The sequence below is a fragment of the Tetrao urogallus genome (genome assembly GCF_951394365.1).
Source record: "Tetrao urogallus genome assembly, chromosome: 1".
Lineage (NCBI taxonomy): Eukaryota > Metazoa > Chordata > Aves > Galliformes > Phasianidae > Tetrao > Tetrao urogallus.
Window position 1 is genome coordinate 142,343,573 of NC_136813.1, and position 14,088 is coordinate 142,357,660.

The 14,088-nt window shown below is 51.1% G+C and overlaps 1 protein-coding gene across 1 annotated transcript; it reads left to right on the forward strand.

Moving 5' to 3' along the window:
- Positions 1–2,057: 2,057 nt before the first annotated feature.
- On the forward strand, positions 2,058–10,847 carry MCM5 (minichromosome maintenance complex component 5; the record flags this gene model as incomplete). Its single annotated transcript, XM_079549185.1, has 16 exons — positions 2,058–2,224; positions 3,201–3,327; positions 3,394–3,522; positions 3,637–3,809; positions 5,320–5,475; positions 5,683–5,849; positions 6,497–6,668; positions 6,784–6,895; positions 7,622–7,765; positions 7,887–7,952; positions 8,234–8,410; positions 9,089–9,201; positions 9,516–9,644; positions 9,901–10,043; positions 10,178–10,305; positions 10,746–10,847. The coding sequence occupies 16 exons, from the start codon at positions 2,058–2,060 to the stop codon at positions 10,845–10,847; spliced, it is 2,205 nt and encodes a 734-aa protein (XP_079405311.1).
- Between the last annotated feature and the right edge of the window lie 3,241 nt (positions 10,848–14,088).

Here is a 14,088-nt window from a genome sequence, read left to right on the forward strand (position 1 = left end):
GAGAGCAGGATCTTCGCCTTCTCTTCGTGCCTTCCCTCACCCTGAACTAATCCACCTTCCCCAGTCCTTCCAAGGGAAATTCCCTTCGACTGGGCACTGTGATCTCAGCTCTGCCACTAATATTTGGAGATCTTTCTCCCCAGAAAGCAGAGTGCTGCGAGAGGCTCCAGGCCCTTTCCTTGCTTTCTGCAAGCTCTCCTCACACACTAACATCACCACCAGGACAAAGGGATGGAAAAGCCTAAAACCAACAGCCAAGAGCTGCAATTATTCTACAGATTATCTGCAAAAATCCCACAGGATGAGAAATGCAGCTTTGACACCTGTCTTGCCTCAGAACTGTGCAGCTCCCGGAGCTCTGTTTGCTCAATGTTTAATACTGCTAGATAACACTGTGATCACTGTTTCTGTGGAGCCACGCAGCTCCCATGGGCTATAGAACTGTTTTATATGACACTAGCACGTCTGTGTTAAATCTTCTTCCAATCATTTTTCTTTCTCCTTTCCTTTTTTTTTTTTTTTTTTAAGAGACAATGGTTGTTGAAGATACAGTGTCATTCTTTTATCTGACTATATAATTTATATACATAATAAAATTAAATTTCAAAATTCAATTCAAAGTCTTCAAGCCTGGTGTTTCCCATTGTTAAAGGGGAGGAGGGAGGAGTCTTGCTTGCCTCCCAGCTTTGTGTGCAGTGGTTACAACAGAGAGAGGTGGGAGCTCTGAGAACCAGCCCTGTTCCCACTCTTTTCCAACACCTTCAGCTTCTACACACTTACAGAAATAAAACAATGTCCTGTGGTTGTACAAAGTACCTCTAACTTTTGACTGCCCAGATACTAAGCATGCATCAGGCCTTGATCCCACCTCACAGCTCCACCAGATGGGGAACAGCCATGCAATAGGAGACATTGGTGCCAGCTACACAACCCCAATCTCTGCCAGGACTTGGCACACACACACACAGCCAAGTCCAGCAAGGTGGAAAAAAAAATCATGGGTTGTTGTTGGAAGGGACCATAAAGCCCATCCAGCCCCAAACCTGTGCCATGGGCAGGGCTGCCACCCAGCTGCTCAGGCTGCCCAGGGCCCCATGCAACCTGGCCTTGAACCTCCAGGAATGGGGCATCACAGCTTCTCTGGGCAGCCTGTGCCAGTGCCTCATAGCCCTCTGAGTAATTTCTCCCTAATATATAACTGGATTTCCTCTCTTTTAGTTGAAATCCCTTTCCTCTTGTCCTACTGATGTCTCAGTACCAACCACTTGCCATTTTTGCCTAATTAAAGTGCTTGCTCAAAGTTACAGTTCCATTTACAACTTCCAGAAGCACTGCTTATCTGTGATAAATATCCTTCCTGGACACAAGACTTCTGCAATAAGAGCAGCATCCTCCAAGTAGGGGCATTAGCCCAAAACATTAACCAGTCAGTAGAGACCAGGTGGCCTTAGAAAACCTGTGCCCAAACAAGGACAAAGCAAGCCTGGAAAGCCTTTCAAAAACAACCATTCATTTAAATTTACAGTTCCACAAAAAGCCACTACCATCGGGGCAGAAGGCGTGTTTGGCAGCACCATCTTGCCCACTGGCCCATCCAGTCTCTCAGCACACCCCAGCCGGGGCGGGGTTCTCCGTAGAAACCCACACTCCCCCCGCCAGCAATGGTTTCCTCTGCCCCCCCCCCGCCCAACGCCGGAATAATGGTACCGCCCGACCGCCATTTCGCTTCCCTCTCGCCCTTCTCCTCCAGATTTCGCGCCAAACTGCTCCCGGCGGGAGGGGACGGAACGTCCCAACCAATCGGCGACAGAGGCGAAGCCGCGCGCTTCCAGCCGGGGCGGGGCGGAAGGGTCGGCTGAGCCAATCAGCTGCGGGGTGCCGCTGGCGGGCCAATCGGAAGCGGGCCGCGCTGCCGATCGCCGTCCGCCGGGCACTGGTTTTGCCGCGAAAAAGTTATTGGTGGTGCGTGGATCGGCTGTGGGCCTTGGCGTGGCGTAACAGGGCGGGGGTGCCCGGTTCTGAGCGTGTGTTCGCCCCGCAGGTGAGGTGCAGGCATCATGTCGGGCTTCGACGAGCCCGGTGTTTATTACAGCGACAGCTTTGGCGTGGACACATCGGCGGATGAGGGACAAGTGCGGAAATCGCAGCTGCAGCGACGCTTTAAGGAGTTCCTGCGGCAGTATCGCGTGGGAACGGACCGGACTGGCTTCACCTTCAAATACAGGTGCTGTGGTGTGTGTGGCGACGCGGGTCTGCTCTTCCTATAGAGCATAGAGAGCTCCCTGCAGGGTGGGCAGGGATCTCTCAGACATTTATACAGACTGGAAGAAGCGATCCTTGAGAGCAGCCCCGCAGAGAAGAACCTGGGGGTATTGATGGATGAAAAGCTTAACATGAGCCAGCAGTGTGCTCTTGCAATTCGGAAAGCAAATGATATCCTGGGCTCCATCAGAAGAGAGGGGGCCAGCAGGGACAGGGAGGTGATTGTCCCCCTCCACTCTGCTCTTGTGAGGCCCCATCTGCAGTACTGTGCCCACGTCTGGAGCTCTCAGTACAAGAAAAACAGGGAGCTGTTGGAGAGGGTCCAGAGGAGAGCCACCAAGATGATCAGGGGACTGCAGCACCTCTCCTATGAATACGGGCTGAGGGATTTGGGCTTGTTCAGCCTGGAGAAAAGAAAGCTGCGGGGTGACCTCATGGCAGCCTTTCAGTACGTAAAGGGAGCCTACAAACAGGAGGGGAATCAACTCTTCGAAAGGGTAGATAACAGCAGGACAGAGGAAATGGTTTTGAGGGAGGGAAGATTTACAGAGAGAGTGGTGAGGTGCTGGAACAGGCTGCCCAGAGAGGCTGTGTATGCCCTGTCCCTGGAAGTGTTCAAGGCCAGATTGGATGGGGCCCTGGGCAGCCTGGTCTAATATTAAATGGGGAGGTTGGTGGCCCTGCATGTGGCAGGGGGTTGGAGATTCATGATCCTTGAGGTCCCTTCCAACCCTGGCCATTCTGTGATTCTGTGGACAGTGCCATATCGGAACTACTGTCCCAGGGCTGATGGCACATCTCACTGTGTTTGGGGTGGAAGGTTTGCCTATGTCCCCGTGATTCCCCCTTAGTGCCGTTTTCCTCATGAGCTTTACTCTGAAGCCTCACTGAGCTCTGTGGGTAGCCCTGACCCTAATCCTGTGCCTGCTGCCTTGCAGGGATGAGCTCAAGCGGCACTACAACCTGGGCCAGTACTGGGTGGAAGTGGAGATGGAGGACTTGGCCAGCTTTGATGAGGATCTCGCCGACTATCTGTACAAACAGCCTGCTGAACACCTGCAGCTGGTAAGGGATGGAATGGGATGCGTGAGGGTTGTGTGAGGGTGGTCCTGACTGCTGTTCTCTTTATAGCTGGAAGAAGCAGCGAAGGAGGTGGCAGATGAGGTCACTCGTCCTCGTCCTGCTGGGGAAGAAGCTCTCCAGGACATACAGGTCATGCTGAGGTCCGATGCCAACGCAGCCAACATCCGTAGCCTGAAGGTGAGCCTGAGAGACCATAGTCTCACAAAGTGTCATTGCATTTCCTTAGCACCGTGAGTTTCCTTTCCATCCTCCAATGTTGTTTCCCTCACCTTCCTTTCTTTTCTCTTCCAGTCTGACCAGATGTCCCACCTCGTGAAGATCCCTGGCATTGTCATTGCGGCAACCCCTGTGAGAGCCAAAGCCACCAAAATCGCCATCCAGTGCCGCAGCTGTCGCAACACCATCAACAACATCGCAGTGCGCCCGGGTCTGGAGGGCTACGCTCTGCCCAGGAAATGTAACACGTGAGAGATGACCTGGGGCTGTTTGGGGCAGGTGGTGGGGCAAGATGGGCACACAGGGTCACATGAGTTGAAAGGGTCCTATGGAGATAATCTAGTGCAACTCCCTACAGAGGTAGATTCTCTACAGTAGACTGGGGAGGAAAGGGTCCAGGTGGGTTGTAAGTATCCAGATGGGTTGTGAGTATTTCTGGAGAAGACTTCACAACCTTTCCAGTGCCCCTTCATCAGCCTGTTCCAGTGCTCTGTCACCCTCACAGTAGAGAAGTTTTTCCTCACATTTGTATGGAACTTTTTGTGTTCCAGTTTGTGCCCACTGCCCCTTGTCCTGTTGCTGGACACCGCTGGTAAGATCCTGCCCCCCCCCCCCCCACCATTAGTTATGTATAAGCATTGATAAGATCCCCTCTCAGGTGTCTCTTCCCCAGGCTGAACAGTCCCAGGGCTCTCAGCCTTTGTTCATGAGAGAGGCCCTCACTGTCTCAGTGGCCCTCTGCTGGGCTCTCTCTATAAGCTCCCTGTCTTTTTTTGAACTGGGGATCCCCAGTTGCCCCATAATTCTGCTTCCAGCTCCTCTTCCAGCTTCCTTACCAAATTCTTACCTTGTTCAGGCAAACTTCTTGCTTCCACATCCCTCTCCCTAATGGGCTGTTTTCCATTACGTTCTATAAGGGTACTTTGCTCCTAATTTCCAAATCCTGCTTTACAGCTTTTGCTGCCTGCACGAATTGCAAGCATTGGGCTGCTGCTGTGCTGCGACATTCATATGGGCTGATCCTGATGGATTGTGTCTTTGAACTGAAGCATGCCAGTATTTATTTTCTCTGCCTTATCTCTAAGGCAGCCTGAGAGGCCCGTGGGATCGGCACAGTTCTTGCCTGGCTTCTGAGCCTTGGCTGCACAATTGGGTCAGCACGGCTGCCGTGCAGCCTCTCTCTCTCTTTCTAGTGGGACCTTTCCTGCCTTGTGTTCTGTCTTCCCAAAAAGCCCCATGGCTGCCTGCATAAAGTCAGGCACTGATGGTGCTCTGCAGAGGAGCCAGCAGGATGCAGAGCTGCTCCACATCTCCCATAGCTTATAGTAGAGCAGTGCAGATAGGCAGAGCTGACATCTCAAGAGACTCTGAGGTTGATGGCAGCCTTGTCACACTGCTAATTGCTTTCTCACCAGAAACCACTTAGTGTTTGCCTCATGCGTGAGGTTATAAAGAAATATGCCCTGTCAGGGCATGGAGTCTATACTGTTATCTTCTGTTTCATTAATGAGTTACCTTCATGCTTGCTTTTAGCTAGCAGGGGAGAGGGAGGTGCTTCTGAGAATATTCAGGGGGAGCATCACTTTGCTGTGGGTTTGTGCTGATGCTCTGACATGTAGGAGGCATGGAGTTTGGAGAACCATTGGGCTTTTAACGGTGCCTTTCTGACCTGAGAGGGGTGGGCTCTGAGTGCTGTGACCACTGTCCACACCCCTAGTGCTGCTCCTGGCTGACTTCTCCCTATTGATCCCTACACAGAGAACAGGCTGGCCGCCCCAGGTGCCCACTGGATCCCTATTTCATCATGCCAGACAAATGCAAGTGTGTCGACTTCCAGATCCTGAAGCTGCAGGAGTCCCCTGACGCTGTGCCACACGGGGAGATGCCCCGGCACCTACAGCTGTACTGTGACAGGTAATAGCTGGGTCTCTGGGTAGGCTGTGGCCTTGCTGCCATATCTCAGGGTGATCCTGCAGCATTGCTTCCTCCCCTGGCTGAGTCTTATTACTGTAGTATCACTAAGGTTGGAAAACACCACTAAGATCATCTTGTCCAACCATGTTGGTGGTGCCGTCATTTTCCCCACCACCATCCTTTGCTTTCCCCTTTCAATCTTCTTAGGTACTTGTGTGACAGAGTTGTCCCAGGGAACAGAGTCACCATCATGGGCATCTACTCCATCAAGAAGTCTGCTCAGAGCAAGAACAAAAGCCGGGACAACGTGGGCGTCGGCATCCGAAGTGCTTACATCCGTGTGGTGGGCATCCAGGTGGATGTGGAGGGCTCAGGTGAGGGCTGATTTTGGTGCCTGTCTGGTCTGTGTGTGTAGCTGGTGTTGGGAGAGTCCTCTTCCCGAATAGGGCAGTTCCACCAGCTAGATCTGTTCAAAATCCTAGTCTGTGTTCTTTTCTTCTGCTTACTTAGTAAAAGGTTCAATTCTGGTCCAGGAGGTCTGTCTTCCTGGATGCTGTAAACCCAAATGTCCTGGTTTTGTCTCAGTGGTGTTAAATGATGAGGCTTCAGCCTGAGTCTTCCAGGGTATTTCAATACTTGTATCTTATTGATCTTTGTGGGAATTCTCTAAACCATCCCTGAGGATCTGGGCTGAAGTCAACGGTTAAAACTGAGCTATGTATTTGAAGTTGATTCTGACTCTAATTTCTTTCCTGTTTCTCCCAGCTGTTTTGCCCAAGATCCTTGCTTTGCTTTCTTCCAGTTCCTTTCCCTCACACAGGCTGTAACAAAGTGTCTGCCATGCTGGGTTAGTAAATGCCTGCCCTCTCCACCCTTCAGTGGAGATAGTGGTGGTAGTTGTCATGAGATGCAAGTTGTCATGAGATAAAGTGCTTTTAGCTGTAAGCAGGTATGAGAGACACAGTGTATTTTTCTTTGAAACACCCATTTGTTCACTGCTGCTTCATTCTTCCCTATGCAGGACACAGTTTTGCTGGTGCAGTGACCCCTCAGGAGGAGGAGGAACTTCGCCACCTCACTGCCATGCCTAACATCTACGAGATGGTTGCCAAGAGCATTGCGCCTTCCATCTATGGCAGCACTGACATCAAGAAGGCCATTGCTTGCCTCTTGTTTGGAGGCTCTCGCAAGAGGTGGGGAAAAGCCAACTTGGTGGTTTATACAGTCTGCCTGCCGTTGTCAGCAATGCTCTGTTACCAAGATAAAGACTCACCATCTCCCCTCCATCTCCCCACCCTGCTGCTCCAGGCTCCCAGATGGGCTGACCCGCAGAGGAGACATCAACTTACTGATGCTGGGTGACCCTGGGACAGCCAAATCCCAGCTGCTGAAGTTTGTAGAGAAGTGTTCACCCATCGGGGTAGGTGCTATGAGGTGTCTTCTCATTTCTTCCTTCTTCTCCCTGTGTGCCACTGAAGAACAGGGTCTTGGCAGATTCCCACTCATGCATCCCCAGTGAGAGCAGCTGGTGGAGCTGTGAACTGGAACTGCTGGTGCCAGCCTGGGGGAGATGGGGCAGAGGACAGAGCATGAGGGAGGGAAGGGGAAGGAGGTAATTAATGCCTTTAGTGGTGCTATGAGTCAGGCTATTTGCAGACATCCAAAGATGTGGCCAGTGCTGCTGTTTATCATTGAGACTATATCAGCAGAGCTGCTGCCTGGTCAGGACAAATGAAGCTGACTGCACCTCAGGCACAGAGCTCCAAACTGAGCCCAGGCATGAAATTATATTTTCAGCTCTGTTTTCTCATAACCTCCATTAAAGTCAGCCTCTGACTGCGTTGTTTCCTCAGGGGAAAAACAAAGCTAATGCAGCTACGCACCAAAAAATGAATCACTCCATGTTCTGTACTTAATACCTGTATTTGTATGTCTGCATGCCCTCCGGTGTGTCACAATTGCTTGGTTTGAGGCTTGGGACTATGCAGCAGTCTCTGTCTGTATCAGGTCCACTTTTGGCACATGAAGGGTTTTCCCTTGGGCTTTGCCTTTCTTCCCTCTGCTCTGGCCAAGGCATGGCGGTGCAGTGGGATATTGGTCCTGCAGTGGCTGATTTGCTGTCCCTCCTTGTCCCATGCACCATTAGGTATACACCTCAGGGAAAGGCAGCAGTGCTGCTGGCTTGACAGCCTCAGTCATCCGTGACCCTTCCTCAAGGAGCTTCTTCATGGAGGGAGGAGCCATGGTGCTGGCGGATGGGGGAGTGGTGTGCATCGATGAGTTTGATAAGGTATGTGGGGTGTGCAGAGCTTGGCGCTCAGCTGAATTCATCCAGAGGTGACTGACAGTGGCTTTTTTTCTATTTTTTTTTTTCCCCTTTCTTTCTTGTTTCTTCCACCTTGGGTGAGAAGATGCGGGAGGATGACCGTGTGGCCATCCATGAGGCCATGGAGCAGCAGACCATCTCCATTGCAAAGGTGAGAAGCCAGCCGTGCTCAAGTCTCAGCAGAAGCCAGTTTTCCTCCAGAAGGATGCATGGGCCCAACTCCTTGATGCTCCTCATGATGGACGTTCCCTCTCCAATGTGGGACTGTTACAGTGCAATTGAGTGCTACTTAAATGAACTTTACTTAAGTATAAGCTCTTGAGGATGAGTTCATGTATCATGCTTAGGAGTTCATACTAGGAGTTAGTAGTCTTCTAGCCCTGCTGTTGTATGGACGTGATCTTGACTCCATGTATTCCTTTTTCCCCACAGGCAGGAATCACAACCACGCTGAACTCTCGCTGCTCAGTGCTCGCAGCTGCCAACTCTGTCTTTGGACGCTGGGACGAGACCAAGGGCGAGGACAACATTGATTTTATGCCCACCATTCTGTCTCGATTCGACATGATCTTCATTGTCAAGGATGAGCACAATGAAGAACGAGATATGGTGGGTTGGGGCTGTGGGTTCAGCTGGGGCTTGAGGCATGGCAGGTTGCACAGCCATAGCATGGGGCTGAGAGCCTGGGGAAGAACGAAAACAAGGTTCTGGGCAGACCTGATAGCAGCCTTAAATTCTCTGAAGGGGGACTATAAGAAGGAAGGGGGCAGACTCTTTAGAAGGGTCTGCTGTGATGGGACAGGGGGAAATGGTTTCAAACTAATGGAGGGAAATTGAAGTTGGATATAATGAAGAAGGTATTTTTTACAGTCAGGGTGGTGAGGCACTGGAACAGATTGCCTAGAAAGGCGGTGTTTGCACTATCCCTGGAGACATCCCAAGGTTGGGCTGGAGGGGCTCTGAGCACCCTGCTCTAGCTGTGGGTGTCTCTGTTATTGCAGCAGAGTTGGGATAGGTGGCCTTTAAAGTTCCTTCCAGCTCAAGCTATTCTATGATTCTGAGACCTCTTCCTTGCTACATCGAAGCAAGGCAAGCTTCTTGTGGTCTCTCATAGTTCTGCTTGTCACCATAGAGCCAGGCAGGGCCTGATAGGGGTTGGGCTGGGGAATGCCTTCTACAGTATTGACAGAGCTGTGCTCCCTGAACCACTGAGCTGCTGCCCCGTTTTTGGGGAGGATTGAATGACAGGGAGGTTGGCTGTGGTCTGACTGCTCTCTGCTCTCCTAGACACTGGCCAAGCACGTTATGTCCTTGCATGTGAGCGCCCTGACGCAGACACAGGCTGTGGAAGGTGAAATCGAGCTGAACAAGCTGAAGAAGCTCATCTCCTTCTGCCGGACGTGAGTGAGAGGGGTGAAACTTTAGGCTGTGTCCACGTCACATGGCGCTGCTGGGGTTGCATTGTGCAGTGAGGCAGATGTGTGGCCTAGGTCTGGGCCTGGTGCATCTGCACCCAGAGCTGGGAGCATGGAGTCGGTTGTGAGGCAACACAGGCACCTTTGAGTGAAAGGTGTCTCTGAGAACCGAATTCTTAGGCTGATAGGGGTTAGGTTTGAAAGGGCTTTCTCCTAGAAGGGATGTGAGTGAGAACAGCTTGGAGTAGTACACAAGGAACATCCTACCCAAGGTGCCATCTCTCCTTCCCCTCTTGCAGGAAGTGCGGTCCTCGGCTGTCTGTAGCAGCAGCAGAGAAGCTGAAGAACCGCTACATCCTGATGCGGAGCGGCAGTCGGCAGCACGAGCAGGAGAGTGACCGCCGCTCCAGCATCCCCATCACTGTCAGGTGAGTGCCATGGGGCTTGGTCCTATGTGGAGAGCATTGCTGTCCTCCTGTACCCACCGAAACTCTCAGGCTTGGGATTAAGTCATAGTGTCATCTATGATAACCCGGAGGATTGGGGTGCTGGAGTTTGGGAGAGCCCATTGTGAATGGGGCAGCACTGGAGATGCTGTGAGTGGAGGGGAGTGTCAGGGAAAGGAAAAAAACCCTTGGGGCTACAGTAGAAAGTGAGGAATGGGAGAATCTTCGTTACCCATAGGCAACTGGAGGCCATTGTGCGCATCGCCGAGTCCCTCAGCAAGATGAAGCTGCAGCCCTTTGCCACCGAGGCTGATGTTGAAGAGGCCTTGAGGCTCTTCCAGGTGTCCACGCTCGATGCGGCCATGTCGGGCACTCTGTCAGGTAAGGATGGACAACACTGTGTTGGCTTACAGCTTCTCTCTGAAACGTGTGTGTGTGTGCGGTGGGAGGCACGGGGGATGGCTTTTTGGCTTTGAAAGTGACATCTGTTTGCTCATGCAACCTCTCCCCCTCAGGGGCAGAAGGCTTTACAACGCAGGAGGACCAAGAGATGCTGTCCCGTATTGAGAAGCAACTCAAGCGCCGCTTTGCTATTGGCTCACAGGTGTCAGAGCACAGCATTGTGCAGGACTTCATGAGGCAGGTGGGCAAGGGCTGGGCTCTGCAACCAGGCAGCCCACGGTGCTGCTGTGGGGAATCCATTTCCTGGGAGGCAGCTGTAGAGCCCCTTGGTCATATTTGCTTTTGAAGTTGTTCATAGGGAGCAGGGTCTGTTGTGTTTGCAGAGTTGGAGGGGAGTGAGGAGAGGTTTTTTTTCCTCTATTAAAAGTGCTGCGGTTCAGGTTTGGGGCTGTTCAGGTACCCTGCAATACCTGGTAATAGACTGAAGTCCAGCATTGAATCCAGAACATTTTGACTCACAAAACTGGCTGTACTCAGGTCTGAAATGGTGAAATGGGAAAGTAGCAGCAGCTCCTGCTGTCTTGCTGAGAGGCACAGCCTTTGGCAATGGCTGCAGTTCTTATTGGGCTGCATTGAGCTTCTCCCTGCCCGTTCGTCTCACCCTGCTCTCTCCCTCTCCAGAAATACCCTGAACATGCCATCTACAAGGTGCTGCAGCTGATGATGCGCCGTGGGGAGATCCAGCACCGCATGCAACGCAAAGTCCTCTACCGCATCAAGTAACCCTGCGTTCCTTGCCTGGGAGGGGCAGCTGCTTATCTGCTTGATGAGAGATCCATGGGGCCACTGCCAACACCTGAAAGCTTTTCCTTGGGGAGCCAACCAACCAGGGCCCCTGGAGCCAAGCTCTGAGACAGCCGGGCTTCCCCTTGAGTGTGCTGTTGCAGTTTTATTCTTGATACTCCAGAAGCTTTTAGTTTGTTTTAAAATAAAAGCTTTTATTGGTACATTAGGGTCCTTGTCCATCTGGAGGGGAGAGAGGGGTTGTATCTCCATCTCTATTTTGGAGGCGGTGTGGGATTGGGATTGGAGGCTTTACAACCTACTGCTTCCTGCTTCAGAGCTGGAGTTGGTTCATCCCTGCTTTGCATCTCAAAGGACTCTGGGAGGCAAAAACACATCACCCTGCAATGGAAAAGGCTGTGCAAAAGCCTTGATGAAGCATGGCAGAGCTCTGAGCCCTGCTGGCACCAACTGAAAAGGCATTGGTGTGCAGTGGTAAAAAGCTGCCACCTCACATGTGTGCTAGCAGGAGGGACATCCCACTTAGCAGAAGCTTCACTGGGGCTCTGCGCGTTTTGTGGTGTGAGCAATGGGATGCATTTGTGCTGTGTGTGGCAGCTGTCTTGCATTGCTGGATTTCCTTTGCACCCTTGCACTGTCAATCTGATTTTTTATTATTTTGTGCTTCTGAGCTATCACAGCTCTGGGCGTGCAGAAAAAGCTGCTCTGCAGGCAGGAGAAGCTGCTGCATGTCTCAGAGCGACCTTCAGGTTGCAAAAAAAGAAACCATCCAGCAGTACACTGTACAGGCTTTGTTACTGGAATAGATGCTCAAGGCCAGTAGAGGGAACTCGAGCCTTGAGGATGCTGGGCTATATCCTAGGGGGGCTCTACAACATCTTTGTGTGCTTCTGTGTGGGTGCTTGGAAAGGCACCTGGTGCACCTAGGACAGAGCCAGAGCTGGCTGAGAAGTCGGGTGTACCTTCCCAGGCACTGGTAGCCTTCATGAGGCTGGTTCTGCATTGGATAAACAGTCTTCTGCCCTCCAGCTTGTTTTGTTGTTTGTTTTTTTCTGGATGGGTCTGGTGTTTTCTGAGGATGGAAAGGGAAAGGAGGTTCTGCGTGATGATGGGTGTGTGGAAAACTCATCCCAGCTGTATCCATGCCTCACTGCAGAGGCACACCAAACTTAGCAGCTCTATTTTATCACGCTGCATCTAGGCATAGCTCGAAGCGGGGCTGCCACCACCCTGAATCAACGTAATATCATAGCTGCTATCCAGCCATGTGCTATAGCCCAGGTCTGAAAGGTGTGCCATGCATCTCATAGCCCCAGCCATGCCTTTCCAGTGCCTCCATCCCTGCTCTGAAGGCTCTGGCACTACCAGCCTACCTAATGCTTACTTGACTTGACTTCTGGTATTCATGAAGCCTACAGTGTTGCTTGCAGGGCTCAAAGGAGCCATCATCTCAAGGTGTGTCAATCTATGCTGGGCGTTCTTTTGTTACTGTTATTGTTTTCAAGACATGATATGGAACAGAAGACTGTTTCAGTGACAGGGATCAGAATGATTGATTTCTTCGTGCTGTAAAATGTGTTGATTATGTGGTATGAGATTATGTAAGCGTACATACAGCTTGAAACGACGTCAGCTCAGTCACAAGATGTGGAGCTGGGATACACATCTCTGGCATTATCTTGGAACTTGAGATTACTGACTACAAATAACACTGCAGAGGAGAATCAAAGGGGGGGGGAATAGCCGTTCTCAGTCAGGTAAAGTTGTAATTACTGGAATATTTACATTGATATGGGGCTAGTGGCATCGCTGCAGAAGAACACCAGACCTTTCCTCAGCTGCTTGAGAAAGGGTTAGCTATACTTCTTGGTCATCTCTGATGTTCTGGTGTGCTGAAGTGTGGGGCAAAGTCACTGGGTGTCTTTAGCTGACCAGACATACTGTTCCCCACTGCTAGGCCAGCAGAGAGCAAAACCAGTCTGACACTTGGCACCTTCCAGCAGTGCAGCACTCCCTCAGCCTAACAGAGGTGACTTTGCAGCTCCTTTAACCCACTGCTGTCACAAGCCCAGGACCAGGTCTGGGAGTGCCAGGCAGAGATTCATGTGATCCTGTGCTGAGAGCTGAGCAGAACTCAGGCTGTCATTGCCAGGGCAGAGAGCAGGTTTTGTCCAAAGTAAATGTTTAAAAGAGGCCAGAGGATTCGCTCTGTTGACTGTGGAAGGAATCCAGGGCAACTAAATGGGGTGGGTACTCCTGCAAGCATAAGCATCAAACAGGAGGCAGAATCTTCCCATGTGTATCAGAGAAGGGTTTCATTGGAGGCTTGTTTTGGGATCCTGGCTCTGGAAGCTGACTAATCACATCTGCGCTGCTCCACTCTGTTCCATCTCTGTGTGGGATGAGAGCTGTTGCAATGCAGCAGTGTGAACTCTGAGCGTGTTGTGAGTGTCACTTCCTCCATAAAATAAAACAAAACCAAACTGTGGAGTTCTAAGGACCATGGCTCAAGGATATGAGATGAACACATTGTTCCCATTGCTGTTTATCCCAGAGAAGAGGAGGCTGAGGGGAGGCCTCATGACGACGTACAGCTTCCTCAAGAGGAGAGCGGAGGGGTCTGCCAGTTCACAAACAGGACACTGGTCTAAATGTGCTGGATCAGCTCTCAGGGCTTGGTAGAAATGCCTGGTAGAAATGGGTCACTAAGGAACACTCATCAGAGAATCTCCTCTGAACCATCTGCTGTTTCTTGGCCAGGCAATGCTGATTTAGCTACCTTTTGCACCAGACAACTTGGGGCCCTTGGAATGAAAGCAAAGGAGCCTTATCTGCCCACCTCGATCAAAGCACCTTTGCAATACTTGCTGAGGGGAGAGCAGGTCTATCCACAGTTGGCCACATGCTGTGTGCTCATCAGCATCCAGTACCTCTGCGGTATAAATAGGTATCTATAAATAGATAGGCATCTTTCCTGCCTAGAAACCTTCACCTGATGGGATCTGTCAGGTTTCAAACTGCACCTGGTATTTTGCAGGCTCTGTCACAACTGATCGCAAGGTTGAAATTCCCTATGTCACTAGGAGTGAGGAATTAAATGAATACTGCTCAAGATATTTGGAAGTTTCTAGAGCAATAGTTGATGGGTTACCTAGCACAGAGGTAATATCACTGTCCTAGACCATCATGTCAGAATAAGGTGCACATTCACTGCTCATTT